General features: G+C 34.8%; 1 protein-coding gene across 3 annotated transcripts in view; it reads right to left on the bottom strand.

Annotated features, from left to right (window-relative positions):
* WDR7 (WD repeat domain 7) overlaps positions 1-20,944 on the bottom strand; it is a 400,989-nt gene that overhangs the window by 338,120 nt on the left and 41,925 nt on the right. For all 3 annotated transcript variants that reach the window (XM_030925915.1, XM_030925916.1, XM_030925918.1), the window contains exons 9-12: positions 20,539-20,641; positions 17,572-17,713; positions 17,136-17,384; positions 15,895-16,115 (exon numbers count right to left, since the gene is read on the bottom strand). In XM_030925915.1, the coding sequence (XP_030781775.1) occupies positions 15,895-16,115; positions 17,136-17,384; positions 17,572-17,713; positions 20,539-20,641 (715 nt within the window). The remainder of the gene's footprint in view (positions 1-15,894; positions 16,116-17,135; positions 17,385-17,571; positions 17,714-20,538; positions 20,642-20,944) is intronic.

The raw sequence follows: 20,944 nt of genomic DNA, 5'->3' as shown, positions 1-20,944 counted from the left end.
GTTAATGACAGTGGATGTAAATACAATTTTCATATAATTATAAATTTTTTGCTGCCCTCCTGCCAGACTGATCAAATGATCATTAAAACTTGTCATATAGCTGATGAAGAGATTTTTCATTAGAAATATCTCCCATCCATATTTTCCCTGCCCATTTTGTGATGGCTAGGTTTAGAACTATATAATATCATCCGCAAATCCCTTAAGCAAGTACATTCTAACTGGAAACAAACAGGGTCAAAGTAACTCTGGCACCCCACGTGAGGCTCACCCACTCTGGCCTGAGATGATGCGTGTCCATCTGGAATGCAAAACAGAAGAGGCCACCAATGCCCCTCCTTCTAGTAAATGTTCATAAAGCTCAATTTCCTAAGGTTAAAAAATAAGTAAATAAAAGTTCTAAGATTTTCTTCCTATACCCCCATTGACTGTCTTTCTATTCTACTTCGGTAACCACTGCTATCAACTGACATAAAGAATGTAAACATAAAATTCCACTTAAAAATTTGTACTGTTACGGAACAGAACTTATGCAGCACAGATGAAGTATTCTATCAACTGAGCTAGTATTTTACAGGTGAAAGTTATTCAAATTCATGTTGCAAACATTGTATTAATTCTGCCCTAGACACGATATGCACCAATGACATCAAATGCCAATTAAAAGTAAAGGTTAACAACAATCAACAGAATATTTAACCAAGTAAAAATGCTATTTTTATTTGATGAAAAAGCAAAGAGAAGGGAGAAGATACTGGCCCAAAACAAGTATATTCTTAGGTCAATTACTATTTTTCAAATAATTATCATCTTAAACCAAATAAAGGCTCACCGGATTTGCCAGTAAATAATCCTCACAGTACATTAGTGCTGAACAGCAGAATGCCACAAGCTATCACAGAATCTGATAGAGTCAGAATATACCACCTAGGTCACCCAGTCTGACCTTACGCATTTTACAAGACTTCATTTTAAACCATTCCCAGAAACCTCTTATGTAACCTGTTCCTAAGCATCTGCCATGAATTACAGAAATCAGAGACAGCTAGTTTATCCCATCCACTAGCTCTCTGGGGAGATGATTCCACTTTCCAACAGCTCCCAATGTAAATAATACATATTTTTTATTTTCTACTTTTGTTAATTTGTTTTCTAAACTAAATTACTCTTTTTCTTCATATCATTTCAGGAGCAATGGTTTTATTTGCCCAAAATAATTTTTCTCTTTGCCTGAACAGTTGCTAAACATACAAACATTCTATTGTCTCTCCTTTTAAACATGCCCATCATTAGACATGCTATAAATGACCAGCTTCTTTTGCTCATAAATCAATCCCACTATTCTCTTAATCATTATTTCTTGTACTTCCCAGAACTCTTACTATGGAACATAAATGTGCAGTTAAGATGCATCATTTATCACGTTAAATATTCTACCTGAAGGGGAAAAAAGAGCCTATGAAATTAAATGTTAATTTCACTTCTACACTTTCACAAAACTAGACTTTTTTAAAAAGCTTTAAAAATCCGAACTTCATTAAAAAAAAAAAAAAGTAGAGGACTGTTTATTTAATACATGTTTTAGAAAAAAAGACCATATGATCCAACCACAACACTGATTAACAAACTAATTGGATAATTACACGAACAAGAAAACTTTTAGGGACTAGTTTTAATGTCTTCCTTTATTCACTGTATAGAAAAATAACACTGAAGAAATAGTGGACTAATTAGAACTCTATAATTCTTCAACTGCTTCCTTATTACTAAAATGGTAAAGAAATATGAAGGATTTAATATAAGATTAAGAAAATACTGCCTATCAAAGAAAAAAAAAGGATGTAATAAATAACATTGTGATAGCTTAGAGAAGAGCAGATTTTTTTTATCCTTACATCACCCCACAATCATAAATACATTTCAGATATATTATTTTATGTGTCCTTTTAATTTAGCCATTGTTTCTCATCAAGTCTTATCACATTTCTGGGTGAAAAGATTTCAAGCTTCAAAAAATGTGGAAGAAACTACAAATAAAAAAATAAATTGATTACATAAAAACTGAAAATAAGTATAGGTTAAAAAATTCAACAGTAAATAATAAATTAGAAATTCCAGCAACAACAGAAGCCACATAAGTTTAATATTTCATTTAAGAGCTCAAACACTAATAACCCTTGGAGAGAAAAAAAAGCAAAGGACAAAAAGAAAAATGTCTTCAAAAAAAAAAAAAACTAAAATCCTTTTAGAAAAATCTGAATATCTCTAGGTGTCAAAGAAAAGCAAATTCAAACATTAAAATACTATTTTTACCTGTCAACTTGGACAAAGATTCTAAAAATTACAATGCCAAATAGTTAACGTTTTGGGGGTTCATACATTTTGCTAGGCGTGTTCCAACTGCTTGGCAGTAATTCATTACAGTCTCATAACAACCCTTTGAGGTAGGCACTGTTATTTCCATTTTTAAAGATGAAGAAACTGAAGCATGGAAGTAAGTAACTTTTGTGCTGGCAAGCAGCAATGAAATGGGCACTGAGAGTAGAAAATAATTTCATAATATAATTCAGCAGCCTTAAAAATGTTAATAAGCTATTATATCAAATTTCTGAGGTTCTGATATTTTCATCGAGTAGACTATATCCAAGGAAAATAATCCTAAATGAAAGAAAATATTTACAAAGACATTGAATATTGTATTATTTACAATAGAAGATATTGGGAACAATTAAATACCCAAAGCAGAATTGCTAAGTAAATATGGCATGCTCACACAATGTAATGTAAAATTACTTTCATGAATAAGTAAAATAACTTTGAAAATATTTGTCATATTAAATGAAAATGCAATATGCACAGGAAACTGTATCTACAGTAAAATCACAAGGATATAATAAAATGGATTTTAAGAGGCTAGAAGAACACATATGAAAATATATTAATTGTGGTTCTCTCAACTGTAGAAGAATAACAGGTGACCTTTTACCTTCTTAGTTATCTCTATTTTCAAAAATGTTAACAGTGGATATCAAGGTGCAATGAAAACTATACCACATTTTTAAAGAGCAAGTAATATGTTACAAGTAAAAAAATAAAAGGGGACTAAAACTGAAAAATTCCAAACTTGAATAATCAAAGAGGAAAAACTAAAAGATAAGTCATGCAAATCAATAATGAAAAACGACAAAAACTGGAGAAGACTAATTACTTTGAAATAGACTACAAAATCTGCTAGAGGGCGGCATTTATCAGTTCAGGCTGTCAAATCAGACTACTAAGGATCAAATTCGAGTGCTGCCACTTGCTAACTGTCTTACTTGGATGAGTCATTTAACCACTCCGAGTCTCTTTTCTCTATATGATGTGGTTAACAGCAGTAACATACCTAACAGAATTGCTGTGTGAATAACATGAAATATAAATTCACACAGTGACTAACATGTCATGAATAGAAAAGATAATGTTATCTCCATCATCATATTATTATATAATTATATACCATAGATTCTATCTTTTAGAATGTAATTGTATTTGTTTTCTGAAGGGGTTAACTGTTGCTGATGTTTAGGTATCTACCAGAAAATATGAAAACATCCATAATTCTTCAAGAACATGAGTTTCCCTTTTTCAATACTTTCTTCTCATATGAATACCTCTGCCTTAATTTAATCTGAATAGTTCCATCTGCATAATCATCAGTATCACTCACATGCTACCATAAATTACATTAATAAAGCTTTATAACAATTTGTAAATAAATAAAATACAGCTCCTCAATGGCCAGCTTCCACAGTTCTCTGAACATTTCTTCTTATGCTTTTCTACTGAACTTACTTTATTATTTTTCACTTCATGCCTTTAAAATATTAAAATGCTTTCTTCAACTTCGCTTACATATTTATGGGTTTTAGAGACTGAGATGGTTAAATCTGCAGGCTCTAAAAATATTCTAAAGTCTTTTTTATTTTTTGAGACAGAGTCTCCTTCTGTCGCCCAGGCTGGAGTGCAGTGGCACAATCTCGGCTCACTGCAACCTCCGCCTCCTGGGTTCAAGTGATTCTCCTACCTCAGTCTCTCAAGTAGCTGGGATTATAGGCGCATGCCACCACGCCTAGATAATTGTTTTGTATTTTTAGTAGAGACAGGGTTTCACCATGCTGGCCAGTCTGGTCTCAAACTCCTGACCTCAGGTGATCCACCCGTCTCAGCCTCCCAAAGTGCTGGGATCGCGGTGTGAGCCTCCACGCCTGGCCTTATATTCTAAAATTTTTTAAGGAACTCAAAGTGTTGCCCCTTTCCACTCTCCACACACCATTCAGCTGTCCACTGTCATCTGTCCAGACCCACAAACCTTGGGCTGCATACATTCAGGGAATAAGACCTTCTGGAAAAAGACTGCCCGATATTACAACTCCCAAAAGCTCTCTGTTGGTCTACTTTCTCACCCTCAACTTAGAACTTAAATGGCAACCACATATCTAATCAAGTGATTTTTAATCTGCCTGCTTGGTCTTACCTGTTTATGTAAATCATACCTATACCATTACAGGAAATAAACACTGGGCCGGGCGTGATGGCTCACACCTGTAATCCCAGCACTTTGGGAGGCCGAGGTGGGCAGATCCTAGAGGTCAGGAGTTTGAGACCAGCCTGGCCAACATGGTGAAACCCTATCTCTACTAAAAATACAAAAATTAACTGAGTGTAGTGGCGAGTCCCTGTAATCCCAGCTACTCAGGAGGCTGAGGCACAAGAATCGCTTGAACCTGGGAGGCGGCGGTTGTGATAAGAAGAGATAGTGCCACTGTATTCCAGCCTGGGCAATAGAGCAAGACTCTGTCTCAAAAAAAAAAAAAAAAAAAAAAAAAAAAGGAATAAACACTGAATTCTCACACCCCCGATACAACACAGAAAACTTTTTGTTTCCTTTCTCATGGAAACAAACAAGCTGACAGACACTGTCCTCATTTTTCTAACTGGAGATGCTGAACAAACCTGTATATCTCTTTCCTGGCAGTAAATTAACAGAACACAATATGCGAAAAGTACCTCTTTGTTTTGAAAGGATGCTGACTTGCTGACTTGCTTTTTTGATAAGCCTGTATCAAAAAAAGAGAGAGAGACCTAACCTTCAGTGTCCACAAAACACTATGAGCTGGCAAGAATGCTGTGCCTAGCCCATAATTTATGTCCTAAGAAGAGCAATAAATGGGGTCAAACCTCCCCCTTGATCACCTGGGGTCATGCTGACAAAGGCTTTGCATGTGTAATACCCCACTGTAATCTACCCACAAATGTCCAGAAAAACATGACCCAGTTTGGTCTTCTCAGTTGAAAACCCCAATTTTCAGGCAATGAGCAGGAAAGAATGGTACTTAGGACTATAATTTCCAAGGAATTAGCGGAGAGTAAAAACCTTTTATCCAGTTGGTGATATTATCTCTTAATTATCTTGAAACTTCTATCTCATGCAAAAAAAAAAAAAAAAAAGCGAAGTTAGACTGTCAGAGAAAGAGAATTCATCCCTAATTTGTGCAGGTTTTAAAGCCACCTGGCCACAGTTGGGAAACAAGCAAATGAAAAGTACGTAACAGGGGAACAAAGTATATTTACAATGAAGTCATTTGAAGCTGGGCGCGATAGCTCATGCCTGTAATCCCAACACTTTGGGAGGCCAAGGTGGGCGGATTATTTGAGGTCAGGAGTTTGAGACCATCCTGGCCAACATGGTAAAACTTCGTCTCTACTAAAAACACAAAAAAATTAGCTGGGCGTGGTGGTACGCGCCTGTAATCTCAGCTACTGGGGAGGCTGACGCAGGAGAATCACTTGAACCCAGGAGACGGAGGTTGCAGTGAGCTGAGATCACAGCACTCCAGCCCGGGTGACAGAGTGAGACTCTGTCTCAAAAAATAAAAATAAAAATTTGGCCAGGCGCGGTGGCTCACACCTGTAATCCCAGCACTTTGGGAGGCCGAGGTGGGCCAAGGTCAAGAGATTGAGGCCATCCTGACCAACATGGTGAAACCTCGTCTCTATTAAAAATATAAAAATTAGCTGGGTGTGGTGGCATTCCAGCTACTCGGGAGGCTGAGGCAGAAGAACCACTTGAACCCGGAAGGCGGAGGTTGCAGTGAGCCGAGATCGTGACACTGCACTCCAGCCTAGGTGACAAAGCAAGACTCTGTCTCAAAAAAAAATAAAAATAAAAATAAAAAAATTTTTAAAAGTCATTTGAGTACTGAAAATGAACATACAAACTGCCCAGATTTAGGCATTTATCATCCAAATGAAAATGTAGATAACTGAAAATAGAAATAATGGCAACAATAATGATGATTCAATGAGCTCTCATTATAGACCAAGAGTTACTTCTAAACCTTAAACCAACACTTCACAGAAATTGTGGCTAGGGCCTAGAGATGTTAAGTAACCTGCTAATGCCACTCCAAGATGGATGACACAAATCCAGATCTGTTTGGTTCTAAAGGCTGTTCTCACTGGCCTGACCAATCGATGGTCCCATTATTTCAAGCTCCATATGCCTACAGCAGAGTGTGCTCTCCAACTCCTTTAGAAAGTCTTCGCCAATGACTAAGAAAAACCATTGATAATGACTTCAAAAAGAGAACCATCATACAAAAGTCAACTTTGTTGTTTGCTCTTTTTTTCTAAGATGCTGTCATCCATTTTCATTTCATTTTACCAGCTTGTCAAATCTTTCTTTAGACAAATAACGCGAACATTTCCCCTCTCAGTACAGTCCCATATTTTATTATCTTGACTTTTTTTTCCCTTACCTAAGTAGGATGAAATAAAGTGTCCTACTGCAGCTAGACTGCAGCACTTACAAAACCATCACTCTTATCTCTTGGTCATTATTTTCATTTTGTTGTTGTTTTTGAGATGGAGTCTCGCTCTATCACCAGGCTGGAGTGCAGTGGTGTGATCTTGGCTCACTGCAACCTCCACCTCCTGGGTTCAAGGGATCCTCCTGCCTCAGCCTCCCCAGTAGCTGGGACTACAGGCATGTGCCACCACATTCAGCTAATTTTTTTGGATTTGGTAGAGACGGAGTTTCACTATGTTGGCCAGGATGGTCTTGATCTCTTGACCTCATGATCCGCCAGCCTCAGCCTCCCAAAGTGCTGATTACAGGTGTGAGCCACCACACCTGGCCCGTCATTATTTTCACCGTAATGTACATATGTCCATTTCCAGCCAGGATCCACCTAAATCCAAGTACTATCCAAGTATTAACTACTATAGACAGATCCATCAGGTACTAGTCAGGAAAATTTATCAATTGTTCCAGACTCCTCCACATAACATGCTCTTAGCATTCTAACAGCATCTGCAAACAGAGGTTGTTAATGTATCATTTATGATTTCATAAATATCCACAAAACTAATATATTCAAGTATCATATATATTGACCTTCCTTAAAGTTCCAAAATCACCTAAAGTAGACTTCCTAAGTGCCCTTTCTATGTACTCCCTGAGGGCTTTGAAAAACCTCTTTTCATAAGATTTATCATACTCCATTATAATGGCTGTTTGCTGCTCTGGCTCCCTCATTAGACTAAATACTACAAAAAAAAAAAAAAAAGATATCTTATCCATATCTCTGGTTCTAGAAAGTGCCTGAAATATGGCAGATACTCAGATATTTGCTCAATGAACGTCTAATCAAAAATATGTTGCACCAAACTGAACACTACACTTGAAAGGTAATTCGTTTCTTCCTAGCAATTTTTGCCATTTAAAAATAAATTTAGAGAGCAGTGCATGGTGGCTCACACCTGTAATCCTAGCACTTTAAGAGGCCAAGATAGGAGGATCGCTTGAGGCCAGGAGTTCAATACCAGCCTGGGCAACACAGCAAGACCTCATCTCTAAAAAACAAAAATTAAATTAAAAAAAATTAAATGTAAAGTCATTTTGAAATTGACCCATGATTGTGCTACTCAAGAAAAATTAGTTGTGGTATAATACTCTCTCTCCAGTCCACAATAAAAAGTCAATTTAATCAGCTACTTCATTTACTAGGTTTAGCATCAAATCACTTCTGACCATTATTAAAAGTAAATTTCATGCCTAATCAGCAATATGATTTAAGATTTTAAGGAATCTTTCCAAAACATAAGAATTTCTGATTTTTTTAAATGTTTGGCATGATATCAGCACAGTCAGCTAAGGATGCAGTCTTTCTCATTACTGTTAAAGGGGACTCTCACTGCCAGTCCCTTAGCACCAAGTTTTCTGGCCTCCTACACAAGAGACAGATGTATGATATTAAATTGAGGTTTTGCCATTAAAATAACAAAAATTACTTGCACCAACCTAATATCTGAATGTATACATAACATTCATAGCATGACAGGGTCTCACTCTGTCACCGAGGCTGGAGTGTAGTGGCGCAATCATGGCTCACTGCAGCCTTGAACTCCAGGGCTCAAGCGATCCTCTCACCTCAGCCTCCCAAGTAGCTAGAACTATATGCCCATGTCACCAAACCCAGCTTTGTTTTTTTTTTCTTTTTTGGTAGAGACAGGGTTTCAATATGTTGCCCAGGCTGGTCTTGAATTCCTGGCATCAAGTGATCCTCCCAGCCTGGCCTCTCACAGTGTTGAAATTACAGGTGTAAGCCACCATACTCAGCCTCAATTTTTTATCTTAAACACAATAGTATAGAATAGTAGTAAAAATTTGGAAAACATAAAATTATCAAGAATATAAAACCAGCTGGGCGCGGTGGCTCACGCCTGTAATCCCAGCACTTTGGAAGGCCAAGGCGGGTGGATCATGAGGTCAGGAGATCGAGACCATCCTGGCTAACACGGTGAAACCCCGTCTCTACTAAAAATACAAAAAATTGGCTGGGCGTGGTGGCGGGCGCCTGCAGTCCCAGCTTCTCAGGAGGCTGAGGCAGGAGAATGGTGTGAACCAGGGAGGCGGAGCTTGCAGTGAGCCGAGATCGTGCCACAGCACTCTAGCCTGGGCGACAGAGCAAGACTCCGTCTCAAAAAAATAAAAAATAAAAAAATAAAACCAATCAGAAGGCAAAACTAATATAGTATTGGTACATTAATACATTTGTGCTTTTAAAATGTGAGAGCTATACTTACATATACTCTACATACAGCTGCTTTCAAGACTAGAAAATTAGCAAGGCTTGAAAGATTATGACCAGGATGATGAAGGATTACGGTAGTAAAATGGTGACTGTACAAACCTATTCCTCATCATCTGAAGAGCAATTTGACAATATCTACTCAAAAGCCTTTAAAAATTAATATGCCCTTTTTTTTATAGCAACTCTAAGTATAAGAACTTATCCTAAGAAACCATTCTAGAGCTACAAAAATATTTAGCTGTACTAATTATCACTCTCACTGTTGATAACAGGCAAAAAAAAAAAAAACTTTTAAGCAACATTCTAAAATGTCCAATAAAAATGAATTACAGAATATCATTTAAAATGATGCTGTGGGAATATTCTTAGTAACAAACATGACCATCTTTAGAAAATATCACTATTTTCCATAACTATTATTTAATTTTTAAAAATAAAATTAATATCAAAAAGATGGTGCCAAATACATAAAAATATATGACAATGTTCTCAAAATCTAAGAGAATTAAGTGTTAAAGGAAAAAGGAATGACACAGAATGTTACGTACATTACATTTTAAGAAAATAATGTTAGTTCTGCTTCCTGCTTTTGCTTAGTTTGTATTAACAAAGTTTGCTCTGCTTGACTTCAGATATTGAGCTATGGGTATTCACATTGCTTTTTAAATGCAATATTCAAATTAAATTAGTAACAAAAATCTAGAATCAAAAACGTAAGATAAGAGGAAATTCAGGCAAAAGCTTTCAGTACTTTGTCAGAATAACAGTATGATATATTAAAAAGAATATCTAATTTATTAATTGTTCTTACCGGTTGTGAACGTTAGCCACACTGGTATACATACACTCATGTGTTCTATTCATATTGTCATACCTGTTTCTAGGAGCCAGGAATCTAAAACTCGTTTTAATACTGTCAATTGAAGGCGCAAACACTAAGGTTCAGGTTAGATGCCTCACATTCCTGTTCTCACAAATCCATGCTGCCCCCTTCTGGGTATTTTTGGAGATTATGTGACCAAAAGTTTAATAAGGTAAATTAAACAAAAAGAATTCATTTTTTAACTAATATATTAAAGAACTTAGCCTATAGGCTTACATGTAGAAACATACTACTGGTACTACACAGTTTATTTTTAGGCATTTTCCAAAACTTCTGTTCTAAATAATTCTAACAACAGAAAGACAGCTCTGAGAATTTAGTCATCAATGCAAATAAGGAAAATAAATAGTAAATATTATAAATAGTTATAATACTAAAAGTAAATAAAATATGACATTTTAAGAAGTTTCCCTACTCCTTCCTCTCACTCTCAAAAGTAAACCAGGGACTGAATTGGGCACTAGCTTTCCCTTTGGTTTTAATATTTTTACTACCTATACATGTATCCAAAAACATGCAGTATAGATTTGTGTTTTTAAAATGTAAATAAATGGTATCACACTGTATCACACACACAAAGGTTCCATACCATAAACTGTACTTCTAAATCCAGCTACCTGCCACAATTGAAAATCAACTAAGAAAATATGGATAGTTTCATGTAAAATATCACCACAATTCAAAAAGTTGGAAATATGCTACTGGGTCATTAGTGTTATTTTTTAATTTCTGAATTTTCACTGTTGTCAATCCTATCTATCTGGTTTATTAAGGAAAATGTTTTTTAAAGTACTCTTGATATCTTAAAATAATTTTCTTGCCTTAGTATATTTTCCAAAGTCTGGTTTCTTTCTCTACGAGTAACCTATGTGGAAATAAAAGAAAAATTCCTGGGTCTTGGACAGTAGACTCCTTAATGCTAAAATCTATAATAAAAGGAGAACGATAAGTAACAGGGAAAGGTAAAATGAACTGGGAGGGAGGTGGAAGGGAAGATGTCAGATCATCTCATCTATAACTACATAATTCTAACGATGGAGCCTTGGAGGAAGTTTTCTGCCGCATCACTCCAAAGGCGTTAAAAATATCTGCCTTCCCTTTCACCAGCTCTCTTCAGATTCCCCAGGCAACTGGTACACTCTTGGCCTCCCCTATCCTAGACTTCAGATTTTGCTAATTCACCCAAGTCTACCTCTCACAGCTACTCAGATCTGAAAATCATTCTATCTCTAACCACGCTATGTTGCGTAAATTTTGTAGTTGTCAGAATAAAATTAAGCTAATATTCTATAGTTCTGAAGCATTAAAACATTGTAATACAGAAAATATCTGAAGGATTAATAAGACGTTGCACTCAAGGTTAAGGGAACCAAAAAGCTGGAGAACAGGAGAGAAAGGGAGACTTGCGCTTCCTTAGTAATTTTTATACCTTTTGCATTTTACATTACATGCATAACTATCTATTTATGAAATATTTTTAAGGTACCATAGTAAATAGTCCAAGTACAGATGAAAATTTAATAGCCCAGTTTAAATTTAAGCTGTTTTCAAAAAAATGTTTCTAATACATCTCCTATATCTAATATTTGAAGTGGCAATACAATTTAATAATAACATAAAGGCTCCACTTTAAATTTGAATCCTATTAAAATTTGTAAGAACTGTCACATCTGAATAGCAATAAATTATGAGAAAACCACTCATTTAAAAACAATAAACATAACTTGGAAAGATAAAAATGGTACAGGACTTTATATCTGTCATATAATTTCTATACTGTGAACAGCTTTATTTCAAACAAATGATATAGCAGTTTGTTTTATCAAGAAACTGAACCTTTACATTATATACTTTTAAAAAAATAGAAATGGCAAATAACCTAATATTAGAAACCTCAAAACCACAGATTCCAACACCTCTCAAGAAGTCAGTATGTAGTCAAACCTCTCAGGTCTTTTCAAGTAGTTTACCAAAGCTGCTTGTTTCTCTGGGTACCTATAATATCCCCCTGCCATCATTCACCAAAACATTTGTGATTTATAGTCCACCTGTACCAGGCTTAAATACTTGCCTTATCCTACTTCTAAAATGTAAGCTTATATTTCTTGGAACATTTAAACACATTACTTCCTCAACTGTTCTCAATAACCCTTCATAACAACACAATCCTGAATTATTTCAATGTTTTATATCTTAAAGGGTACCTTCAGATTTTTTAGTTTTCTTACATTTTAATTCTTTAAAATAATCCATATCAGGTAAAAGCTAAATATCAGTTAACCAGACTATTCAATGAATCAATACTGAATTTCAAAGATCTTTTCCTAAATGAACTTTTGCTTTTTTAAGAAACAATATTGGCCAGGCGCAGTGGCTCATGCCTATAATCCCAGCACTTTGAAAGGCTGAGGCGGGCAGATCACGAGGTTGAGAGATCGAGACCATCCTGGCCAACGTGGTAAAACCCCATCTCTACAAAAAATACAAAAATTAGCTGGGCATGGTGGCACATGCCTGTAGTCCCAGCTACACGGGAGCCTGAGGCAGGAGAATCGCTTGAACCCGGGAGGTGGAGGTTGCGTTGAGCCGAGATCGTGACACTGCACTCCAGCCTGGCAACAGAGCAAGGCTCCATCTCAAAAAAGAAAGAAAATGAAAAATAAACAATATCTTTAAAAAATGAAAAACAAAAATCCTTTAACACAAAATAAAAGGAAAAATCTATTCAATTTAGGTACTCTACATAATACCATATTTAGGCAATATTTGTCATCTTTGAGTAGGCCAATTTTTTTAAGTAATTAAAAGTCCCACTGACAAAAGAATAGAAAAAGAGTTCATTAAAAATAAAGCATACAAAACCACTTAAGTCTGGCACTAAATTAATGGTAATCTATAGTAAGAATTTGGAAAGACTTTTAGATAAAAAGGTATTTTTAAAAGCTCAAAAATGAAGGAGTAGGGAACGAAAGGATGACAAACACCCAGACAGCAGAAAAGTAAGTACATGTTATTTGTCTACTGACATGTATGTGGAGTTGGGAAAGGAGGTCTGGAGTCTGTCTTCAGAGCTCATCTCCAACTTCCAGCTGCAGCATCTGTTCTACCTAGCAGACAGTTTTTCATTTTTTGTTTACTAGCCACCTAAGTTAGGAGACAAATAATGAATTATTTTGTTGAGTACTTTTTCTTAACAACTTTGTACATTTTAGGAAACATGAAATGTGACTATAAAGTAAGAAAGGAGAATCTCATCAGCCTTGTACATTCTTATTCACAGTTAAAGCAATTTTTACACACAACTGACATTTCTCGGTTTTAGAATATCTTTCCTGAACAAATAATTACAAGAAGTCAAAACTCAGCTTCTATCTGAATTTACCTAAGATAAAACCCAAAACTATTCTAATAAACAAAACAGATGACAAACTTTTCAGCTTTTATCTCTAATCATTACTTTTGGTAAATATTTATAATCTTTCAACTACAAATAGCTGATCAACTATTTCAACTACTATTGCCCAATCAAAACTTTTAAACAAAAATAAAAATACATTCTGCTAAAAAGAACAGGACACTGGGTCAATTTATGAGAGGGACTATTCAAGCATTAGAATCAGTATATGATGTAGCAAACTCTAATCTCAGCCACACATTTTCTAAACATTTAGCAAACATCAAACTCTTTGCTTTTTATTAAGCAGTTAGGCCCTTTGATCTTTAAACATACTTGCTGATGTGCATAAAACCACCTAACCAGCTAACTGAACAGGTTATTAACTAGCTAGTCATTATTTATTTATTTATTTATTTATCACATAGCTAAAAGCAAGTATCTTTGTCAGTACTTTTGAATAAGAATTTTAAAATTTCTTTTTTCTTTTTAAAATTTCAATTTTTTGAAATTTAACTTTCATTTTAAGTTCAGGGGTGCATGCACAGGTTTGTTACATAGGTAAATTTGTGTCATGGGGGTCTGTTGTACAGATTACTGCATCATGCAAGTACTAAGCCCAGTACCCACTAGTTATTTTTCCCAATCCTCTCCATCCTCCCGCCCAAGAAAATTTCTATTGTTAAGCATGTAATAACTAAATTACAAATTGCAAATACATTATTTTTCAAGTACTAGACTTCCCTGTCCAGATCACTTTTCCTCATATTCTCCAGGCCAACTACTGCTTTTGGCTTGCCCAAGTCTAGTAGGGAGCCCTGTCTCCATTTAGTTGCATAGATGTCTATTAGTATTTTATTTACTACATTTTATTTTTAAATACAAATAGTCAAAAACATTTCATTATATTAAATACCCACTTGAAATTTTTTAAAAGAAATTTGTTTAAAAAACACAAGGAAATATATAAGTTAAAAATGTATAATTAACATATTCAAACAGAGAACATGACCTTGTGTAAGCCATTCCAAACTTCTAGTCACATTTGTAATTTAAAGAAAAACTATATCTTATTCTATCTAATATTCTATTATTTTAAATATTTTATTCTCTCTCACACACACAAAATCAATCAAAACAGAAATGGTTGTTCTAAACTGGTATAGAATTATCTAAATAATCAATTTTTGCATTGAAAAATTAAGATATTTCACCAAATGTGCATTCAGAGAAGAAAACTTTCATGTTTCACCATAGGACATAACTACTAAAAAATGAAGTTTAGGAGAGAGGTTGTAACAATACCTTAATTTATTAATGTAATTACAATAATATCTATTTCACCAAAATAGGACATAAAATTGGTTAAATAAATACATGGCAATTTTTCACAGTAAATAAGAAATTAACAACCTAATTGGAAGAAAGGAATAAAAAAGAAGAAAGAGAACAATTAAGGAGGTAAATTTGCAAAGCTGCCAGGAAAATAATGAGAAACATTGGTACCAGGATTTCTTACAAAGCCACCACTATCAAATCAAACAAAATCTAGCACTGGCAGAATATGGCTGATAAAATAAATTATCAGGAAGATTAATAAGCAAGCAGAAAGGCCAAGAAAAATTTTGTGCATTTTGAAATGAGACATCTTGTAGATACTGCAGCAGACACACCAGTTAAGACTGTTTTCAATTTCAGTAATAGCAGAGCTGATGACAGTGAACGAATTATGATAAGCATGACATGTCTACAAGACAATGTGTCTACATGTGCACACAAATGTGTGAGTGTTGGGAGATAGTGATTATGCACACAAAGATGACTAATCACATGAATAAGTCCCACGATTAATAAACAGTAAAAAGAAGTACTGTTATCAGTCCTAAGCCTTCCTAAAATCTCATATTTCTATTTATATGACATCATGGCCTAACTTAAAATGCATCCCTAAGAAAGCAATCTGGTTCCACAAAGTTATGATGAAATTTTCCAAAATCATAATCAGTGACTGTCAGGCTTTGTCTCCCTTGTTACAACAATTTTTTATTTAAATGAACTCTATTGATAAGTATTTTGCCTTTACCAACATATACATTCATTGTCTTTGCTCAGATGGACCCAAAAATAATGAGATTGTACAATGTCTTCAGACATACTTAAATTATTTTAAAACATAAAATTGAAACTTCATTCAACAAACATTTTCTCAACTGCTGCTGTGTTTCAGAAAGAAGCCAGACCATTTCGAAGCTAGTAACAGGAAAAAACACTATGTCCATCTTCTGTTTCTATGTGCCCCAATAGTTAATGACCGTAACTTTGCCTAAATGTTACTATTATTTTAGTTTTAAAATTGAAACGGTTTTCTTAATTCTCTTGTCACATTTCCTTTAAGTTAGTCTAGATTCCATTTACATTCCTGATAGTAATGTAACTTGGCTCTACCATAGTGAAATATTTTTTTATATAAATCAACTTACACTACAGTTTTCAGGTGGAACTAGAAGTTGAGTAATCTCACCACCATGAACACAGAAGATGTGTTTCATTTCTCCAGAAAATATGTCCCAAATTATGACCGAAAAATCCACACCTCCAGATATCAGGTATCTTTGATCATACCGAGCTGAGACCTGATGAGGATATAGCAAACATGTGACTTTGTTCCGATGACCACGGAGTGTTCTGTGAGGTGGCCAACCTGTGAATGAGGGTTTGGATTTAAAATGGGAAAATTAAAGGCCTACCAAGTTTCAGTAAGTAAAAGTAAACATGAATGTTTAGAATAGCTATAAATTATATCACAGCAAAGGCTTCCAATTTTATCTTCTAAAACCCTAATTCGGTATCCACAAGCCATGTGAGCACTTGAAATGGGGGTAATCCAGATTCCTATGTGCTGTGAATTTAAACTAGTTATGAGATTTTGAAGTGTTGATATAAAAAATGTAAAATATTTCATCAACAACCTTCATATTGATTAGAAGTTAAAATGAAAATAGTTTTTACTATGTTGGGTTATATAAAATATAGTCAATTTCACCTGTTTCATTTTATTTTTTAACATAGGTATTAGGAAATTACAGGTATGGTTATATATATGGTTGACATTAGATTTCCACTGGCTGTTGGGAGGCAAAGGCAGATCACTTGAGGTCAGGAGTTCGAGACCAGCCTGGCCAACATAGTGAAACTCTGTCCCTACAAAAAATACAAAAATTAGCTGGGTGTGGCGGCGTATGCCTGTAATCCCAGCTACTTGGGAGGCTGTGCAGGAGAACTGCTTGAACTTAGGAGACAGAGGCTGCAGTAAGCCGAGATCATACCACTGCACTCCAGTCTGGGCAACACAGTGAGACTCTTTCTTGGGAAAAAAAAAAAAAAAGAGTTCTACTGGATGGTACTGTTATGGAAGATTTTCAGAATTACTGGTAATATAGTAATTATTTAGTAATCCATAGAGATAACTAAGAGATGAAACTATTAACATATATCAAAGAGATAAAATTGGATACTTTATTTATAGTCATTACATTGTATTAATTCCAATAACAGTCCATGAATATTGTATCTATACATTAAACTCTACCAACTACATAGCACCCCAGCAACTAACTACACTGATTCATTGTGTTTATTTAAAAACAAAGAATAGAGACATTTTCACTATCAGGGTAAGAGCTGTCAAAACACTTTAGACAGAGAGAGTGCTTTGGTATACCTCTTCTGAGCATGTGTTCCCCTTGCAACAGCTGCACTATGGCCGTCTGTGTGGCAGGTACAATAACTATGCTTCCATCTTCACGGCCACAAACAAGTCTTCCATGTGCTGGTATGTACACACTTGCAGTTACTTTAAGAGGTTCATTGCTATTGGGAATCACACTCAGTTGATCTATAATTCCAGCAGGACAAGGATTCAGTTTATCAAATGCCTCTTGCAAACTAACAGAAGTTGTCATTGCCAGCCCTGTAAAGGTTTGGTTTTGTATAAAAGAAAAACATTTATGCATGTTAAAAAAAATTTAAAACATTAAAATAATGTTGATTGATCCAGTAATCAAAGAAAATGATATATGTACATTATGAATGTGTTATTCAGTAGTATTTAAGATATTAAATTAATTAAGAAATTGTTATACAGGATTTACTATTACCTTCTTCTCTTTCCTGTTTATCAGCTGTGTCTGATATGTTCCAAATATTCAACCTCCCAGAAGAATCACCCTGAATTAATAGTTTATGGAAATATTCTCTGCATCCATAGAAGAACCGAGTAACAGGAGGACAAATTAGCAACTGCCAAAAAAAGTATTTGAATATCTTTAGCTGTATTTTTAATCAAAATATTTCACACATTAATGCTTTTCAAACAAAGGCGTTAGGTAATTTGTCCCAGTAGCCAAGTTGAAAAAGTGTATATAGCATGATTATTCAACAGTATTTTAAAGTATTTCTATAGCATTAACATACATGTCAACTAATATTTAATCTAGTATAACATACACATTGAATGAAACAAAAACAGCATTTACAGCCTTTGTCTAAAATTAGTATTTATGCTACATTTCTCCACTTTATAATAACTCATGTTTAGCCACAATAATGCAATTTAACTGCCTATTATTAATTAACACAGAGCTATGTTTTCTTTACTAAAAAGAAAAGTCTTCACTTAAGAGGTCAAGATGAGAGAACTCACTAATCCTAGCTTTTTTTGCCCACTCCTGATTAATCATTAAGAATAGCAACAAAATTAGGGCACAGTGGCTCATGCTTGTAATCCCAACAATGAGAGGGAAGATCGCTTGAGGCCAGCAGTCAGAGACCGGCCCTGGGCAACAAAGCAAAATCCTGTCTCTACAGAAGAAAAAAAAAAAAAAAAAAAAAAAAAAAAAAAAAATTTGCCCAGTGTGGTGGCACAGGCTCATAGCTCCAGGTATTCAGGAGGCTGTGATGGGGGCATCACTTGAGCCCAGGAGTTTGAAGCTACAGTGTACTATCATTTCGCTACTGCACTCCAGCCCGCATGACAGAGAAAGACCTTGCCTCAAAAACACAAAAAGTAGGCTGGCCACAGTGGCTCACACCTGTATTCCCAGCACTTTGGGAGGCCGCGGCAGACAGATCACTTGAGGCCAAAGTTCAAGACCAGCCTGGCCAACATGGTGAAACCCTGTCTCTATTAAAAATACAAAAATTGCTGGCAGTGGTGGTGTGAGCCTGTAATCCCAGCTACTTTGGAGGCTGAGGCAGGAGAACCACTTGAACCTAGGAAGCGGAGGTTGCAGTGAGCCGAGATCGCATCACTGCACTCCAGCCTGAGAGAAAAAGGGCAACTCCATCTAAAAAAAAAAAAAAAACTGAACAAAAACTAACAAAACTGAACTATCAAGCTTGTGCAATTAGAGGACCCCATTGTTAAAATCAGTGTATTTTTCAACTAACAGAGTATCATTTTTTACTTGCTCATATTTTCATAATCAATTTGAAACTAGTCTATGTTAGCCATCAACTACCAGGAACAAAAACCACTCATTAGGGTCTTATGTGTACTTTTATTTTCAGCTTAAGATTTTGTGCCTTCAATGAAGTACTATCTGAAAATACTAAATATCATGGTGGACTTCTACTAAAATTCAGAGGGTTACTTCACAAATACTGGAAAATTAAAGAACAGAATCTTAGCCTGAAAATCAATAATAAATTTGACTTCAGTTTTGACAATTATAGTTAACAGTCTAATTACTATATTCAAATACTGGTTATCAAATACAGTAATTAACAGCTAAAAGCATTAGCCAATGGAAACTATACATATTAAGCATAACCAATTGTTTGACTTACTGAATTTTTTTTGCTTTTGAGACAGGGTCTCGCCATGTTTCTCAGGCTGGAGTGCCATGGCACGATCACAGCTCACTGCAGCCTCCACCTCCCAGGCCCAGGGATCCTCCCACTTCAGCCTCCCAAGTAGCTGGGACTACAGGCATGTACCACCACACCATGCTACTTTTTTTCTTTTCTTTTTTTTTTTTTTTTTTTTAGAGATAGGGTCTTACTATGTTGCCCAGACTGAAATTTTTAATTGATAAACTATACATTTAAAAAGGAAAAATTGCTACAGCAGCTGTAATAACCGATATTCTACATTTCAACACACTACAAAATATATGTATTTAATTTAAAATGTATTAGGGAGTTGATATTTAAAGAAAATGATATGTTTTTTTGTTTTATTTTGCTTATTTTTTTTATATAAATCATTATTCCTTAGGTCAATTGGAAGTGACTATCTAGGTTGAAGAGCAGTAAGGAGAAGTTTGAGTAAAGGACAGGCTATAGATGATCTTAATTGTACAGAGATGCATAAAATCTAAATATTCAAAATATTCATGGAAAGAACAATTCCCTTCCCCTAGCCATCCTGTCATACAAATGTGAGACGTAATGTTCAGAATGATAAAGCCATGGAAACCTAGAACATCAATTAAAAAAAAAAAAAAAAAACCTCTACTTTCAAAGCCAAAGCTTCCTCCTTACTGCTCAATATAGAATTGAAAACCCAGTACTAAGTGCTGTTACTTCAACATTAAGTGGATATTAAGCACATTTTCAGAAATGACAATAAACTTTTCTTTTTATAGAGAAAAAATGTTTTATTCTTCACTTCTAGTTTCTAATGATCTAAACTGCTACATGATTTGGTGGAGGCACTGCAATGCCTTGTTCAACTAAGGAACTAGTATTACTCAGCATTAGTACATAATTATGTGTGCTCTTCTAAAATTATATCTGTCACTGTTTATAATTGCATGATAGTATATAAAATAATTTACACCATCAATATGAACTTCATCAAAAAGTCAATTTCAATATGCAATTAGCATAAGATCACTTGTACTCTTAGAAAAACGAACGTTATTTCATAGGCATAGTATGTATTTTTAAATAAGCAGATTTTGAAATGTCCTTATAACTGATCATCTCAAAATGTCTTACATCTAACACAGTGCTTTGAATTGTATCAAATTTTTTAAACCTGTCAAAAGACAACAATAAATACAGTTGTAAAAGTTTTTCAATGTAACTTTCAATTATAAATGATACCTCAAGAATTTTACCTCTTTATCTTTTCGATCCAAGAGGTTATGTTGTACAGGAGGAATCAAATTTTCAACTGCTTTCCCCACATCACTGCGGAATGAATCACTGGCTGGAAGGCAACTGAAAATGGACAAAATGCAATATTCAATTAAAATACTGACATTAAATATTTTATAATTCCATATGTCAAGGTTTTTTGGTATTGGACAAAAAGGGGCTTTTTAAATGACAGTTAATTTAGTGCAGGCATTAAATTAAATAATTAAAGTTATAAAAATATTATCCTTCAAATAAAAATCCAACTAATTTTTGCGCTTAGAAGTTAAATTGGAATTAAAAATAGAACTTAAGAAGTTCTGAAGTGTTTCATCAAAGTTAAATATTTACACTATTACATTTTCTTAAGTTCAGGTTGTACCCTAA

This window comes from Rhinopithecus roxellana, chromosome 21, assembly GCF_007565055.1.
Source record: "Rhinopithecus roxellana isolate Shanxi Qingling chromosome 21, ASM756505v1, whole genome shotgun sequence".
Classification (NCBI taxonomy): Eukaryota; Metazoa; Chordata; class Mammalia; order Primates; family Cercopithecidae; genus Rhinopithecus; species Rhinopithecus roxellana.
This window is presented reverse-complemented; position numbering and strand designations above follow the sequence as displayed.